At 39.8% G+C, this 16,171-nt stretch overlaps 1 protein-coding gene across 2 annotated transcripts in view; it reads left to right on the forward strand.

The window, feature by feature from the left end:
- The window catches only part of RASSF3 (Ras association domain family member 3), a 76,394-nt gene extending 65,319 nt beyond the window's left edge, over window positions 1–11,075 (forward strand). For both annotated transcript variants that reach the window (XM_010413645.3, XM_039571134.1), the window contains exons 2-5: window positions 4,811–4,918; window positions 6,372–6,639; window positions 7,723–7,838; window positions 8,217–11,075. In XM_010413645.3, the coding sequence (XP_010411947.1) occupies window positions 4,811–4,918; window positions 6,372–6,639; window positions 7,723–7,838; window positions 8,217–8,366 (642 nt within the window). In that variant the 3' untranslated portion in view covers window positions 8,367–11,075. The remainder of the gene's footprint in view (window positions 1–4,810; window positions 4,919–6,371; window positions 6,640–7,722; window positions 7,839–8,216) is intronic.
- The last annotated feature ends 5,096 nt before the right edge of the window (window positions 11,076–16,171 follow it).

Here is a 16,171-nt window from a genome sequence, read left to right on the forward strand (position 1 = left end):
GTTGCTTAGGAATTTCATTTGAGAATTAAATCCTGCTTTGGTTGAGCTGAGAAATGGCTTTAACACAAATGGCTGCCAATGGTGTGCACTGTAAGTGTTGTGAAGGACAGAATGATTTTCTTAACAATTAATAGCTCACACTAGAAAATCAGTGCTTTAGACCCAGATATATCTGCACGGATTCTGATGTATTCAGCTGTCTCCTTGGGACTAGTTTTTATCTTTCCCATCTTTGCTGGTCTGAGGAAGTAGCAGATCACATTTGCATCAGGGAATGGAAGGAGACCAGGAGCTCTGATGAGGAAAACACTGAAGTGGGCTGGGAGGAGAAAGGGGTGCTGACATGGCAGACATTACCAAGAATATAATTTGGCTAGGTGATGGAAGAGAACCTAGCTCAGGTTCAATTCTATATATTTTATTTTATTTTTACAAAAAATAGCATGGAAATGTTTGTGCATTGTTTTATAGAGAAGGTTCATTTTTTGCACACTAGCACCCAGAAGTGCTATATGATTAAGCCTAGCAACATCTAGGTCTTGGTTGATGGAAGAAGACCCAGTGTGAACTGCTCTGCTGGTTGTGTTTATACTTCACTCTGCTGCTGTGACATATGCAAGCATCTGTGGTTAGGAAGCTCATCACCAGGCCTAACTTTTGAATAAAGGTGGTTTCACAATTCCTGATGTACAGTTGTTCTGAGGTGCGTGCTGGGCGTTTTGTAGGGAGTCGGAGATGAATCAGCTGCATCTGAATCAGCCTGGAGATGAATCATGCTTCCCTTGTGCCTCAGCAGCACACTAACTTTGAGAAGCTGTGCCCAGTCTCACCTCCAAAGTGCTCTTGCTCCTTTGTTTGAAACAGCTGACTTAGGAGCAATTACTTTACCAGTAGTCCCACCCTGAGCAGGTGTGGCTTCAACCACTTTAGTGGCCATTGCAAGAGCAAGATGTCAGAAGCACGTTGTAAAGCACGGTAGAGATGAATTAAGTATTACTGTTGTATTGGATGACTCAAGGTCTTCACAGGTAATAAATTTACCTGCTGAGATAACAAAGTGGAATTTGATCTGCTAGACAAAAGGAGAGTTAGCAGGGGATGGCTTTTAGTGGGTCCTGTTATGAAGGACCTGTTATTTCCTATGGGAAATGAGTTTGCCAAGTCTTCCTCTACCCACCTCAGTATGCTGGTCAAAGAAGACTTATTTTAACTTCCAACATGGCTAGCAAAGCTGTATGGCAAAATTTAAGTGCTAATGTATACTGAGAGCAATTCAGCTTCAGGAAAGTTGAAAAAACCAGGGAGAAAAACCTATATACCATCTTGTCAGCTTCTCTTTGCATGTTGGTTAAGCATAATTAGGAAAATTAAAAGACACAAGTGCCTCAAATCTGTGTGTCCTGCTTAATGATACTCACTGAGTGCAGCTGACCCAGTGAATCATGGTGGGCTGAGGCTTTCTTGTTCATAATAAACCCAGTGAGTTGTTCCTTTGTTGGCTTTCTGTTGACAGCAGTCATATGGGATTTACTGTCTCTGCAGTCTGTGTAACAGCAATGTGATTTTCTGTAAGTCCTGGTGTGTATCTAGTGAGGAGGTTTTGTTTGCTTGGTTGAAGCTGTGCCCTGATGAATGAGTAGTTGGAGTGTTCTCAGCTTTTTTTTTTTGGGGTGCAAGATGGTATCGCCAGAATAATTCATGAAGACCTCGGGCTTAGGTTTCCAGTGGCATCAAGTTCTTTCCTCTTCTGGAATATGTCTTCACTTTTCTCTGCCTGTGGTCTTGATGGTGAAAGATGGTGGAGTAGGGTGAAAATGATGACTGAAGTAAACAGCATTTCTGCCTATTATGTATGGTATTTTTATTGAATGATTTTGGGTCCATTTGTCTGTTTTAATCCTAGTAGTCCTCTTTGTATTCAGTTCAGAGGTTTGCTATGAACTACGTGCTGTTAAAATTAATTGAGGCACAGGCTTTGGTTGTTTAGAAAATGAGTTAGAGGTACATTTGTTGGCAGAATGCTTGCTACAGAAGGAGGTAATCCCTGCTTTTGCGTAAACACACAGATGTGTTTTTTGTGGGCTTAATTAAGCTTTGCCAAAATTGTCTGGCCTCTAGTGCTAGTGCAAGAAGGCAGAAATTCCTGTGGTATGTTCAAGTATGGAATCATGTCTGACTCATTTGAGGGAACGTCAGCTGCCCCAGTGATACCTTGTGGCCCACAGCTCTATAGTGGAGCCGCACCTGAGAAGGCTGACTACAAGGGCATGACCAGGGCAAGTCTATGGGAAATCAGCTGGCTTGGATGCTGTGCTTGGATTTTGCTTGTTGTGCCTGGTTCCACGGCAATCCCCAGGATTAGAGTGATCTCGTGGGGTAGTGTCGTTTCTAACCAGATCAAATTTCTGTCATTTTGGGAGAACAGAAATGTATATGAAAACTCTCCTGTGTGAAAACAGGAGAGAATTTCTTGTTGTCTGTTTATACTTATTAATTCACCAAGGTTTTTTTTCTTGCTCTTTTTTTTTTCTCTTTAATAATGCATACAGATAATTTCCTAGCTGTCAGCCTTGTGAGCTTACTCTGTGCCATTGCCATTAAAGGCAATAGGTTCTTTTTGTCACCTACAGTTATTAAAAGTTGTTTTTGTGAAATTAAACCTTGAGGTGCACAGAAGTTAATGCGAAATGGTTGTTTGTTTGTTTGTTTATTATTTTTTTGTAAACAAAGGTTGATGTTTCAACATAGGTTGAGGTTTTTTCCTCTTTCCTGGTTTGTGTTTTTGCTTAACGATAGTGGATGTTGTGGGTGACCTCAGTAATCATCGTGACAGTCAGCTCCAGCTGGGTAGGTACCTGGCTGAACAATCAGAAATTAATTAATAATAAACATTAAAGCTGAGGTGGCCAGTATTGGAAATTCAGTATCAATACTGTTGGTAGATTGGAGAGATATGACCTCTACAATGTGCTTGCCTGAGGTGAGTCTTGGCTGGCATCCATGTGAAGGAGTTTGTCTGCACTTACAGGGAATGTTGCAAGTTAAAGCTTGGGTTCTTGAAATGTGTCATACAGATGTAAATAGAGGCCTGCAGACTTTCCTGTCCCTTTAGTATCCACTTTTTTTCCTTTGTGTCTGCTTTGTTTGCCCCCAAATAGAACACTATAAAGCTGAAAGAGCCTTTGGAGAGATGAAGTGGGCAGTTTAGATGAAACTGTGTCCGTCTTTATTATGACAGTTTGGGGGAGAGGGAAGATGAAAAATAGAGGGGCAACAAGGCTTCATTTCTCTAGGGAGAATAGAGATTTGAATTCTGAAAATGTTCAGTAATTTGGTGTTTGTAATATAGTAGGTGGTGTCTGGCAACTGTGCAATACACAATCTTAGAACTGTGTTTAAGGAACTAATGGCAGAGTTGTCTTTCACTGGTGTTCCTTTTTTGCCTCAGTTTCCTGATTTTGGAATAAAGGTATGTTCTCTGTGGTATGCAGGAAATCAGTATCTGAGCCCAGATCAGAATTCAAGGTTTCTGGCTTCAAGTTCTCCATTCAGACCACACCTTTCTTTTTATAGCTATGGGAAAATAAGTCTGCTCCAGCATGTCATTTAGTGAAATGCCATATAGGAAAAGCAAAACTAAGCCTAAAAGAGCTAAAAATATTTGATTTTAAATTAGGAGACACAAAAAGTTCAGCAGATTCTTTCTGGCAAGTGGAAGCTTACAATGCCACAGCAGATGTGCTCATCTTTGGGGTCCTGTCTGGCAAACTGAAGTGCCTGCAAAGGTGTATGCTGAGTTGTGCTGAGTGGTGTCCAATATACTGGGATACAGGACTGGCCACTGAAGTCAGGGAAGTCCTTTCTCAGGATATGCTCCAAATGTGTTTGTGAGGATAGATGGAACTGTGATTTGGTTTGTCCGTAGGGTGAATGTGTTCAGGTGTTCTCTGAAAGCATCGAGGTTCTTCAAAGCGTCTCCCTTGTCTAACTGAAGCCTTAAATCGTCAAAGCTGAGAGCTGGAACTCTTTCATACTATATATGGCATTTGTGCCAGTGGTAGAAACTGGAATGTATTTATAACACTGGTTTGCTGTGGGAATACAGACTGGGAACAAATGTTTGTTTGGAAAAAATCCAATTCCAGGGTCATCTTTTACTGCTGCACGTGAAATCCATAGCAACCTCATAAAAGCAACAGTTGAAAAATCTTAATAGGCCTTCCCCATGGAAAAAACATGCAATTGGTGTAACATTATGTATCTGGAGAGTTACTTGCAATGGTTTATGTAGTAGGCAGTGACCCTGTGTGTAACATCCTGTCTGTCACGTTGGAATGCAGGGATGCCGTCGTGTTGTTGGCACATGCTGGGATTGTCAGGGTTACTTGTTAGGACGTGCTGCTATTTTCAGATGTACTCCTCATTTGTTCAGAAATACCTATTTGTGCCCCAAGTAATATTTCATGAAAATTTTAAGTGTTCTTAACAGGATGGCATGGCATTGACAGGAGGAAATCAAGCCATAAAATGAGCTGAGCTGTTTTGCATACTGCTGCAAAATATTCGAAGGAAAACAGTTGGCAACAAAAGGGCACAGGTGTCTTTGGATGTGTTGATTAAACCATCTCCCTTCACTCTGAATGTTCTGTTTGATTTGCTTAATGTGTTAATCCTTTCTGTTGCTGCACAGCTAATTACTGTTATGTTGAGCCTTTGTGGAATAATTACCATTTGGAGTAATGTTCATATCCAAAATCATAAAATAATTATTATTATTTTTTATTTTAAAACTGCTGTCTTGTTTTTGAAGGATGTTCAGAAGGAGAGAGAACCTCACATTTATCTCAGTAAAGAAGAAGTTAAAGAGAAGATACAAAGCTATAATTCATCTGTCACTGATAAATTAAAGATGACCTTGGTAAGTTTTGCATAGGATTCCTGTAATTTTTAATGCAAGCAGTTGAGCTGTAACTTTGTAGTGCATTGTGAATTGCTTTATTCTCAGCATCTTACATATGAAACTGTTTTAATGATTTTTTAAGTGACATTTCCTTAGATCTGCAAATTAAATCTCATGTCTGAAATGCTTCTTATCCATGTAACTCTTTTATATGGATCAAAAAAACCTGTTGTAAAAACAAACTGGTGTAATCTGAAATGTGTTTAAGGTAAACTGTCAGCTGACACTAAGGTGAAAATTTGTCAGAATTTTCTGACAAATTCTGAAAATGCTCAGATGGTAAAAATGAAGGTATATTTATCTTGTTTCTGCAGATAAATTTTTGCCAGATTTCTTTGATAAGGATGCTCAACGAGTGATAAAAATTAAAACACTCAATATTTATTATAGGAGACTTAACTTTCAGAGTAGTCATATAGGTTTTCAGCATGAAGAGGCTTTCTTCCCCCTGTCCTCAAAACATAGACAGTACAAACTGGAATACATAAGACTCATAATTTCCAAGGATTGTGAACCAGGTCTGATATTCAGTCCAGTCTACTCAGGACCATACTAATAAAATTTGCATATGCTTCACACGCTGTTACTCAGTTGTCATGCTGTCCAAATGTTCTAATACATGACATATTCCCGTGGGTGTATATGGAAATTTTGAAATTCCATTATATCCTAAACCATGTAAGTATGACTGTGTACTGAGAAGATCTTTGTTATGTTTTTGCATGTGGATCAGGACTTACTATGCCTAAAACCAGATTGTCAAAAGTTTTCTAGCTCAGTAAGGTTTGATTTGCTTTACTATTTTGTCTTTCAGAAGAAACTGGAATAAACAATTTCAGATGTTGATTAGATTGGCATTTATTCTGGGGTTTTGTCTGGGTTTTTTTTTTGTTGTTTTGTGGGGTTTTTTGTTTTGGGTTTTTTTTTTTTTTGGTTGGTTGGGTTTTTTTTTTCAACATGATTTGACCATCTAAATACCTCATACGAAGTTGACAAAGACAGCTAAAGTGTGGGAGATAATTTCTGTATTTTTGCAGTAAATCTGTTGCCAAAGATGGGTGTTGGTGATCTTTTTCACTTCATAGTTCTCTCCTAAAGTTAAAACCTATCACTGGTATGTCATACCTGTTGCTTGATGAGGTCCTAATATACTTAGAATTCAATGGTTATTATTAAAAAACCATTAATACTCAATAGTTATTAATAAGCAACATTAATATTCAGAAGATATACCAGAAAGAATAACTGTCTGAACTACCACAACAATACCTTTCCTATGAGATGTCGTGTATTGCAGTGGTATTTAAACTGTGTTCACCACAGTGAGCATTTTCATGTGGCTGCTCCACTGCTGTGTCACAGCTGGTCCTTGCTGACAATGTTAACAGTTCTGTCCTTTCCTTCACTGCAGAATGCAAATGGGATTTACACTGGCTTCATCAAAGTGCAGATGGAACTATGCAGACCCATCACTGTGCAGTCCTCCCAGAGCCAGGGGAGGTGTGCTCCCAGCAATACAGAGACCGCTTTTTACTTGCCGGACGGCTGCGTGAACACCCTTCACATCAGCAGCACCAACACTGTTCGGGAAGTTATCGAGGCCTTGCTCAAGAAGTTCTTTGTGGCTGACAACCCTGCAAAGTTTGCACTTTATAAACGCTGTCACAAGGAAGATCAAGGTATAAGCTGAGCTTGGGGCATTTTGGTAGTGGAAGGGTTTGGGGAAGAAGTTGTGCTATAGTAATACTTGAAATAAGCCAGGTGGAAGAACTCAGATAAATAGGGGTGACAATCTTCCTACCATGTCTTTTTTTTCCCTATGCAAAGTAGCATGGTAAGACAGCAAAAGATCTGGGGGTATTTCAGGCTAATTCATCGAAGACAAAGTCACCTGCTAAAACATTTACACAGATCTCCTGTGCTTTGCAGTCCATCCTATTTTATTTTATGCTCCCTTCTCAGACTCTATGTTTCAGCTGGCCTGATACACTGCAGAGTTGTGAGATTAAGCTACAGGACAGGTTTTTAAAATGATAGACCCTGGTGTCTGTGGTGCCTGAGGTAGTGGCGCTGGCAGACCGCTCTCAAGGTGACAACCATGAGCATGTGTGTTGTGCTCCTGGGTGTTAATGCACATGGCTTTCCCTGGGCACTGGCTGCTGTTAGGAGTTTGTTCTATGTTGTCATGGAAATACCGGAAGATGGAAAAGAGGTTTTTTTAGGCAAAGGTGCATTTTACCAAAGTTGTGTTCTTGCACTTAGAATCCACCTTCTTTCTGTGGACATTGAGAGCAGTTTCAGGAGTTCAGATGTTTCTGGCTGTCAGGCAGGCAGAGCTGTCTTTTAGACTTTGTGTGTGAAATTTTAAGTGGAAAAGGTATCTGAACAGGAATACACAGCTCTGATGTTGTAAGTGCTTAAATAGAGCAACAGATCTGTGTGTTGTATATTTTTCTTGTGGGTTTTTTCTCCACCCCAGCCCTGCACGTATTCAGCTGGTGTACTGTGTTGACTGGAGGCCATTTCATTCCTGTGTAAGTGCAGTGTTGCACTGTCACCATCAGTCAGTGCTCAGCTCCTCCCTAAAACTCACCACTCTAAACCAGTCTGTAGACTGATAAACAGTGTGTAAATTTTGGCTACACATGCATCTTTCTGAAATCTTCAAGCATTAGCAAGCATTAGTCATAGCGTCAGTTGTTCCAAGTGTTTGAAACGTTGTTGGTAAAGATGATAATTACTGTGGTTTCCTTCTCCTGCAGTTTATACATGCAAGCTGTCAGACAGAGAACATCCCCTCTACCTGCGCTTGGTGGCAGGCCCCAAAACAGAAATGCTCAGTTTTGTTCTACGTGAGCATGAAACTGGAGAAGTCATGGTATGTCACACCCGTGCTGGGTCAGTGTTTGTGTAACTTCATGGATGAGTGGGCTTCTGTTTGAGCTGTGCTGACCAGACAGTTCATTTTTTGGAAGCAGACTTTTTTCCCCGTTAATTTCCTTTGTGCTTTTGTGTTAATTTCCTTTGTGCATTTCGTTTGTGGTTAGGTTGACCTGTTGTTACTTGCAGAAGAAAAAAGCAGTTTAAAAGAGTAAAATATTTTCAGATGCCCTAAGATTTGCCAGGAAGGTGCCTGATACTGTTTCAGTTGGAAATGGTCTACAGTGTCTGAGACTTTGTTTAGAAATACTGTATATATAAAAGATTTATGTATTTTCTGTTCGTCTCATCCATTCTTTGCTCTTTGCCTTTCCAGTGGGAAGCTTTTAGTATTCCTGAACTGCAAAACTTCTTGCGCATACTGGACAAAGAGGAAAATGACCAACTGCAGATCTTGAAGAACCGCTACGCAGCTTACAGGAGCAAACTTGAAGAAGCCCTTCGTGGGGTGTTGAAACCGGGTTAAAAGAGGGCCAAAGGACTCTCAGGAAAATGTGTGCTACCAAATGTCAATAGAGCATGCCAAACCCAACGTACAAAGAGCAGCAGAGAGTAGTTTTCTTTATTCAGAAGACGGTTTTGTGATGCCAGGGTAGACTTAGTTCCATAAGCCAGGTCACTTAGCATCTTGTACCCACAAGTAAGGGATTCTGCATGTTTGTACATCAGTTTGCAACCCTCTGTGTGCCTAGAGAGTTTCCCAAGTTATCTTGGTGCAAGCTGTGAAACTGTAAGCAATTTCCTAGGATGCTATGAAATAAGATTTTATGGTTTTTTCTTCTTTGCTTAATGGTATCTTTACAAGTAAGGATGTGCAAATTGATAATTATTAAAGCCATTTGGACGAGAATTAGTAGGAGCACTATCTTAGAGATGAAATTGATTTGCACTACCTTTCTGTTTTCAAATAGTTACTGTATAATTTGTGAAAGAACTGTTATAGGTGTAAGGCATATGAGATCTTGTGGTTTGTACTGTGAAATTTGTGGAAAGCTTTAAAGTGATCTTTCTGAAGAAGGTAAAGAGAAAGTTGAAGAGAAGGTAAGAGTTGGGGGAGAAGAACTCTTAATAGCTGACAGAGGAAGTTTTAAATGAAAATAGTATTTACACAGAGGAAAGTTAAAATACTAATTCTACAAGGTTAAAGTTTTAGTATGTTATAATATTGTGAATAAGTTTTATGGTTTTTAACTGCGTAAATCCACACTGGAAAAGAAATAAAGATAATAGAAATAGTGGGAAGGAACGAGAAGCAAAAGCTAAGTAAGAATGGAAATGGAGCTGCACATACAGGTCCCTTTTGGAGAAGCTGGTTCCATAAAGGCATAGTCAGGGTTTGAAAAGTGTTGCAAACCTAAAAAGCTGCTTACTTGAATTCTGAAAAGTGGTCCATGTCTCAGATAACTCTGTGAGAAATACCTGTCTAGCGAGGGCTCAGACATAAGCTGCAACTACAGATGCATTTGGTTTTATTGTAAGTCAGGTCTTTCCTCTGGCTCAGTGACCCATTTTTAGGCTGGATAATCTTGAATTATCATATCTAAAAGACAGAAATAGCTTCCTCTGCTTCTTTCTTTGTTAAAGGCTCAGTCAGGCAAAGAAAGTAGAATTTTGTATTCCCGTTTCCAGCCCAGCAGAAAGTTAGTATTTATTGTCTGTGTTGGTGACTGAGCTTAGTAACTCTTGCTTTTAATAATTCAAAAGGTTTTTTCCTTATGGTTTTTAAACTCTTAATTGAAAGACTGATTACCAAATTCTGCAGACTGCTGATTTACTTGATTTAAAAGTAGGAAAAATGTAGCAAGAAAACTTTTTACTTTAGTGTAAATATAGTTGTTGTTCTTTCAGAGTTATTTATCTAAAAAAGCATGTTCAAAAGAAACCAAAGAAGTGGGTGTGCAATAGAAGCATGGAAGCATGAGGCAGATTTGAGTGACTGATACCGTAGTCATTATTATGCCGGAGAGGAAATGAGTTGTATACTGGGGGCTGGGGGAGTGGAGGAGTGCTAAGGATTGAAGAGCAGCAGAAGTTGTGGTGGGGTTTTTTTCCCCTCTGTTCTTAATGTCTTAGTTTTAAATTCCCAAGGAATTGTTAAAACTTTGGTGACATCTAATGGATACTGTGTGAAACTCCAAGATGCTTCTGTTCTTCCCCTTAATTTTATGTAATTGTGCCTTTGTTTCCTTTCCGTAGTAAGATTCTTTTTAAAACTCTTCACAAGTTTTTTAGGTAAAAAGAATTTGCAAGCTTATGAGACAATCATAATGTTTTAAAGGGTTAAGAAAAATTAAGAGTAGGACTAACTATAAAATATATCTAAGGCATATCTTGTTTGTTTTTTAATTTCACATGTAACATCGTAGTGCATGTGTGAGTTAGCAACATTATCCTCAAGTGAGACACTTTATAATGGTTCAGGGAATGCTTTTGTGTTTTGTTACAATTTGTTTTTCTAGGAATGCAGCAGCATGTTGGTGGGTATTCTGTTAACATCCTAATTTATGTATCTGCCCATAGCTATGTAATCATTGCATAATCGCTGTCAATATTGAACCATTTGTTGCTCAGATTTAAACACTGTTTGAGTTTTAAAGTTGAGTATAAAAATATGTGAATTTTGGTTTTACTTGAACTAAACTATCAGTCTTTTTAAGTAGGCACATCTGCATTTACTTTAGCCAAAAACCTCAATCAGTGTTGTATGCACTATGAGTCTTGATTTGGGGTGAAGGGGATGGGGGTGGGGGACCAAAATAAACTTTTAATTTTGTCTTAGTCCACAGTTAATTATTGTAAGATATCGTGTGTGGAGTTAATTTTCTTCTTTTTTGTTCTGCACACTGGCGGTTACAGCAGCTTTAATTTAAAAGAAATGGTCATGCCTGGTCAGTTTTATCTTTCTTTAATTTTAGCATCAAATTGAACTGTCAAAGCTTTTGTTGCAAAACTGTTTTCTTGTCACTATATGATGGTACCAGAATGATGAAATGATGAGGGAGGGGAAATGCAGGGAAACATTAAAATGTATGTCTTTAAATACAAACATTTAAACTATTTATAATTTTAACAAGCTTAGTTTTATTTTTGTAGGGAAGTTTTTATTCCCCTTAAAGTTATTACTGAAATGGCAAAAAAAGTGATGGTTCCATTATTAAAGTTGAAGTTGGCAATACTTTGGTTATGTGACGTGTGTCTGGTTTTTCCCTTACCTGACGGTGTTGTGGTCTCTTTGAGGCCAAATGGATTTCCTTGTAAAGCAGCAGTAAGGCCTGTGGGCAGACACAGCTGGCCTTTAGCACACATTAAGGGTTGCCTGGGAGAGAGGGAGGGAGCTGAGGGTGGCGGGGGTCACGGAGCTGACCCCTCCATAGGGGGGAGCGCAGTGGTGCTGGGTGGGACAGCCCAGGGGCGAGTGGTTTCCTTCTGTTAAAAACACCGTGCAGAATGAGGCCAGTACACCAAGGCTGGAGGTGATACCCTGGTCTTCCCTCCCCGGGAAATGCTTTTCACTCCTTTTTATCTTTAGTGGTGATTTAGTGGTTTTCTTTGGTAGCATCCATGTTTAATTTTCCGGTTACTTATTTTGTGTTTCTTAAGTGGTTTATTCCTCCCTGATTGAATTGGTAGGAGGGAGCTGCTGAGCTGTTTGCTTTGGTCTCTGTGGCACTTCCCTGGGCACTGTGGCTGCACAGCAGAGGAGATGGCAGTTGGCTCAGCCAGTGCCTTGAAGGCTGGTTCATGTGAGACCTCACAGCTTCGTGTGTGCCACAACCACATTAGGGCTGTGTTTGCACTTGGTAAGGGCTGCAAATAGCAAATACTTCAACACTCAGGCAGGGTGGGATGGATAAAAGCCTTAACGATACTGCAGTCAGTGAAGCTGCTGACCACACAAGTGACTGGGCTCTGCCTGTGGCAGTTATGTACTAGAAATACAACTCAGCAAAAGAAACGTGTGTTTTGGTGGTTTGGGGGCAGAATCATCCACCTGGAGACTGACGAGTTCAGTGCAGAGGCAGAGCAGGACAGCAGCAGTGTTTGTGGAGCAGTGGGGCCACTCCTCTCCATGGCAGGGATGGACAGATTGTCAGTCTGCTGTGTCTTCCTGCAGGCCAAATTTTTAGCACTCAGTTTAACATTTACACAAAAACCCCACCAGACTCTGTTCCCTTCCTGCCCTCCTCCTGAGTGTATGAATATAGAACGGTTTTCTTTCCTTCCCAGGTTCCCAGCATGGGGATTTCCAGCTGCAGTCCTTGCAAGTTTTGTCAGCATTCACTTCTTACCATCTCCCATTGATCTAGAACCGTTCAGGTATGTTCTCCTCCTTCATTTTAATGTTCAATAGCATACTTGTATTTGTTGGGAAATAACTGTGCTATCAAAAATTTTCCTACACTTTTCATCTTGCAGGAGCATATAAATGACACTGTTTAAGTTCATATGCAGGAGAAATTGTTTATCCTATAAAACTGGAAAATAGAACCACTTTTTTTAACAAATGCCTTTTGAGCAAAACAATGCTGACTAGTCCAGTATTCATACATTCATGTAGGGAAATGTTAGTATACCTCAGACTAATAAGGAATAAAACTGTCTAGGATGATTGCAATTTTGTGTTTGTATTCGTTTCAGAAAATAAAAACTCCTAAGAGTCTGTATACTTTTCACTTGGGCCTGAAAGCTCCACAGAATCCTTAATTTAGTCTGAAGTACTAGTTTTAACAAATTCTTTTAAAAAAGAAAAAAGATAATACCTTGTTACTTGTATCTGGAATAAAGTCCTATTACTTTAACTGACTTTCTAGTCCAATGTTGTTTCTTACATCTATTTTATAATTAATTTGGTGCCATTTTGAGAAGTCACCTCCTCCCTTAGTTGGATCAAGTGAATAAAAAGTTGCAGAGTGGACAAAGAATCCTTACAGGAGAACTGAAGGGTTCCGAGTCTCTTCCTGCTGATGACGAAGGCAAGTGGATGACTTCCAAATGGGTGAAGTTATGCATTTGCTACATTTCCTTGGTCAAGAAGCAGGGACTGTGGTGAAAATTTAAGCCAGACAGAGGAGACACGCTGTGATCTGCTGTTTACAACACAGGTTTAGTGCTGTGAACTGAGGACTTCCCTCTTGATGTGTGAGTTGGTAAGAGAGATTGTTGCAGTAGCCAGTATGGAGAAGTAGGCAATGCCCAATCCAGAGCAGTTTGAGCTGAGCACTTCAGAGGCCGAGCCAGGCTGCTGGCACTAGTCTTGTGGTGTTTTCCAAGGAAATATTGCGTAGGCCAGGACATGTTTATCTGAAAAGCACCTTCTTGTGTTATGTGCTAGCAAGGTGAGAGGTAATTCTGGAGTGTCCTTGTTTGCCCTTGTGCAAGCTGAAATTAGAAGTGTTTTCAGTTGTAGCGGCGTAGGTCTGAAAGGCACCCAGCACAGCACCCTGCACTGAGGCACCCAGTACTAGCAAATGGCTCCTCAAGCTGTTTCCTTCCTGCTTTCCTCAAAGGTGGTTTTTAAAAAGTGTCTTTTTTTGGCACATTCTGTTCTCTACCTCTCTCTCTACAACTTTTGGAAAGGGCAGTGTTCACAACTGGAATTTTGAAGTTTTTTTTAAATCCAAGGATTAATCCTGCAAATGCTCTGTGTTGCCAAATGTAACTTTTCAGGATGCTGTGTAAAGTACTGTCTTGGTTCTGTCTTTCTTGAGTGCATTTTGCATATGAATAAGACAGTAGCTAGTTCTGTTTTGCCTTCACTTTACCACGAATATCCATAAGAGGAGTGCAAAACCCCCTTCATTAACTCTGTAAACCTAAATATAGCACTGTGTGTGGCCTCGCACATAGCATGAGAGAAAATAGCATTACAAGTCTAAGATTTCTCTTTAAATACAGAATCTGGAATGTGATCAGACATTTCAGCTGTTTCCAGCATGTCTCAGGAGGAATTAGAATGCCAGTGTATTTTATGACAGTGAAGATCAGCCTCTGTTTTTTTCCTAGGCTTGGTTGTTGTATTAGAACACTGGCTCTGAAGCTCTCCCTTCAGCTAAGCAGGTGCTTTCTGTATGCCAGTAATCCTAGACAGTTCTTTTAATCTAAACTTGTCAGCTGATACTTTCAGAATCTGCCCTCTTTGCTTCTAACATTTTTCCATAGATGTAAGCCAGCAGATGTTAGACACTTCTGTATTTTTATCTGCTCTGGTTTGTCTGATGAGCACTTACAGTCAGAACCTGTGGGGTTTTGGTAATACTGGCACAGAAAGGCAGCATAACTTACAGAGTATCTTTTAACCTGTTGCCAAGTGACAGCACTCATTTTTAAATGTAAACAAGGCTGAGTGAAAATGCAGTTCACATGCAAAAACCCCAGTATCTACTTTAGTTCAGTCTATGTAAATAAAAGATGTATCAGAGGAATGTTTCCAGGAAGTTAACAGACTTAACACTAAAAGTGTTGTTTTGTTAACAGCAGCTCTAGGACTGCTCGTGTGCATTGTGCTGTTCCAGAGCCTGGAGCAGCCCAAAGGTAGGAAGACACTCTTTTCTAAAGGTGGGGCTTAATTGCTGCTGATGTTTTTTCTTTAATACTTGACAGAGAAGCTTCTGAAGTTACTGTACCATTTCAAAAGACTTGAAATATTTTTGTGAGGTTTTTGCCTTGTTAATTTGAACACTTTAAAAGCAGAGAAGAAAAACACTAAGCAGGTATCCAGTAAAAAATGTGGTTAGTCCTTAAAACATCACAGCTCAAACAAACCCACAACACACTTTCATTTTGCTCAGGATTTTCATGTTGTAGGAGAAGGGTTATGTTCTTGGTTTGGATCAGTCATTGTAATGTTTTTCTTTCATCTAGTGCCTGTTTTAACATGGCAGAACCCTCAGGACAGAAAGATAGATCACATGAGTTCTGATGCTTTCACTGATTTTCATCAACAGCATGAGAATATCCCCATGAATCTTTAGTCTCATCCTTGATGCCTTTGCTGCCAACCCATAGGAATCTAGCAAGAGTCATGGACCTGGCTTTTCCCTAGAACTTGCACAGGAAAAATGAGGAAGTGGGTGATTCAGTTGTGTTCTATCAAGTCCCTCTTATTCCTGTTTTTACAAAATGGGGGGATTTTGGCAGCTGGAATAAGTTCAAACTACTTTAACACCTTGAGAAAGCAGACACTGATTACTTTGAGATTTGTGAGCAATTACTGGACTACAGCTTTAGACACAGTCTGGTGGATATTATCAAAATACTGACAGCTGAATGACTACAGCAGCATCTGGAATGTAATATATTGGCACTGCCCTTTCTTTCTAATCATGGCATTCCCCTGCCCATCCCTTGAATGAAGTATCAATGCTGTGTATGTCTTTTTCTAAAACAGGTGATTCCTTTAGCCTTGTAACAGCAATTTTCTTCACAGACAGGGCTTGTTCTTAGAAATTAACAACAAGGAGATGTGGCAAGCTTCCATGACAATGACAGCTGTGTCATTGGGGCTGTCAAAATTGGCTGATGGGAACATGTATCTAAGTAATACAGAGCTGCCCTTTTTTGTGGTGCTACAGTAAACTTCATAGTTTTCATAAGCTGGAACATCAAAATTAAGAGAGCAATGTTTCAGGCAGCCATTAAATATTTTTGTCTACTTAATGGAACACTGCTACCTCCTTGCTGAAGGAGAAATTAAACTGATACCACATGGTTAAGCAGAAATGCAAATAAAATGCAGAAATACATGTTTTAATAGCCTGTGAAAGCCGCAGACTTAAATAGGTTAAAGGTGTACCAAGTCACCTTCTTCTATAGTTCAGGAAAGTTATGTAGTATTTTTAAACAGAATCATCAAAGAAATTCAACTCTGTAACAGGGATTGAGGTGAGTAAGTAGCATGTATCTTAGTGTTGGTCACAGTTCCCATTTTGGAAAAAGCCTTATGTGGGATGTTGTTCTTCCTCTTTCCTGGGGCAGCAGATGCTGGTCTTAATTATGCAGAGCAGTTTCTCCACTGTGCTTTCTGTTTTCCATTTATTCAATGACACCAGTTTCCCAGGAAATGCAAGCAAGTACAGGTTGCATTTCAGTTTGTTCCCTCACCTCAGGGTGCTGCCCTGCTAGACACTGTAATAAAGTTCCCTGTGGCCATATGAAGTAGCTCTTGTTAAGTAGCAGGGCAGTAAAGCAGAAGCTTGTAAAGGCTTATAAAATAGGAATTCAGCCATTAGACCTGTGACACAGCTTATTCCTGTAGGAAGGTTTAACTCAAGC

Source organism: Corvus cornix, chromosome 1A (genome assembly GCF_000738735.6).
Source record: "Corvus cornix cornix isolate S_Up_H32 chromosome 1A, ASM73873v5, whole genome shotgun sequence".
Taxonomy (NCBI): domain Eukaryota; kingdom Metazoa; phylum Chordata; class Aves; order Passeriformes; family Corvidae; genus Corvus; species Corvus cornix.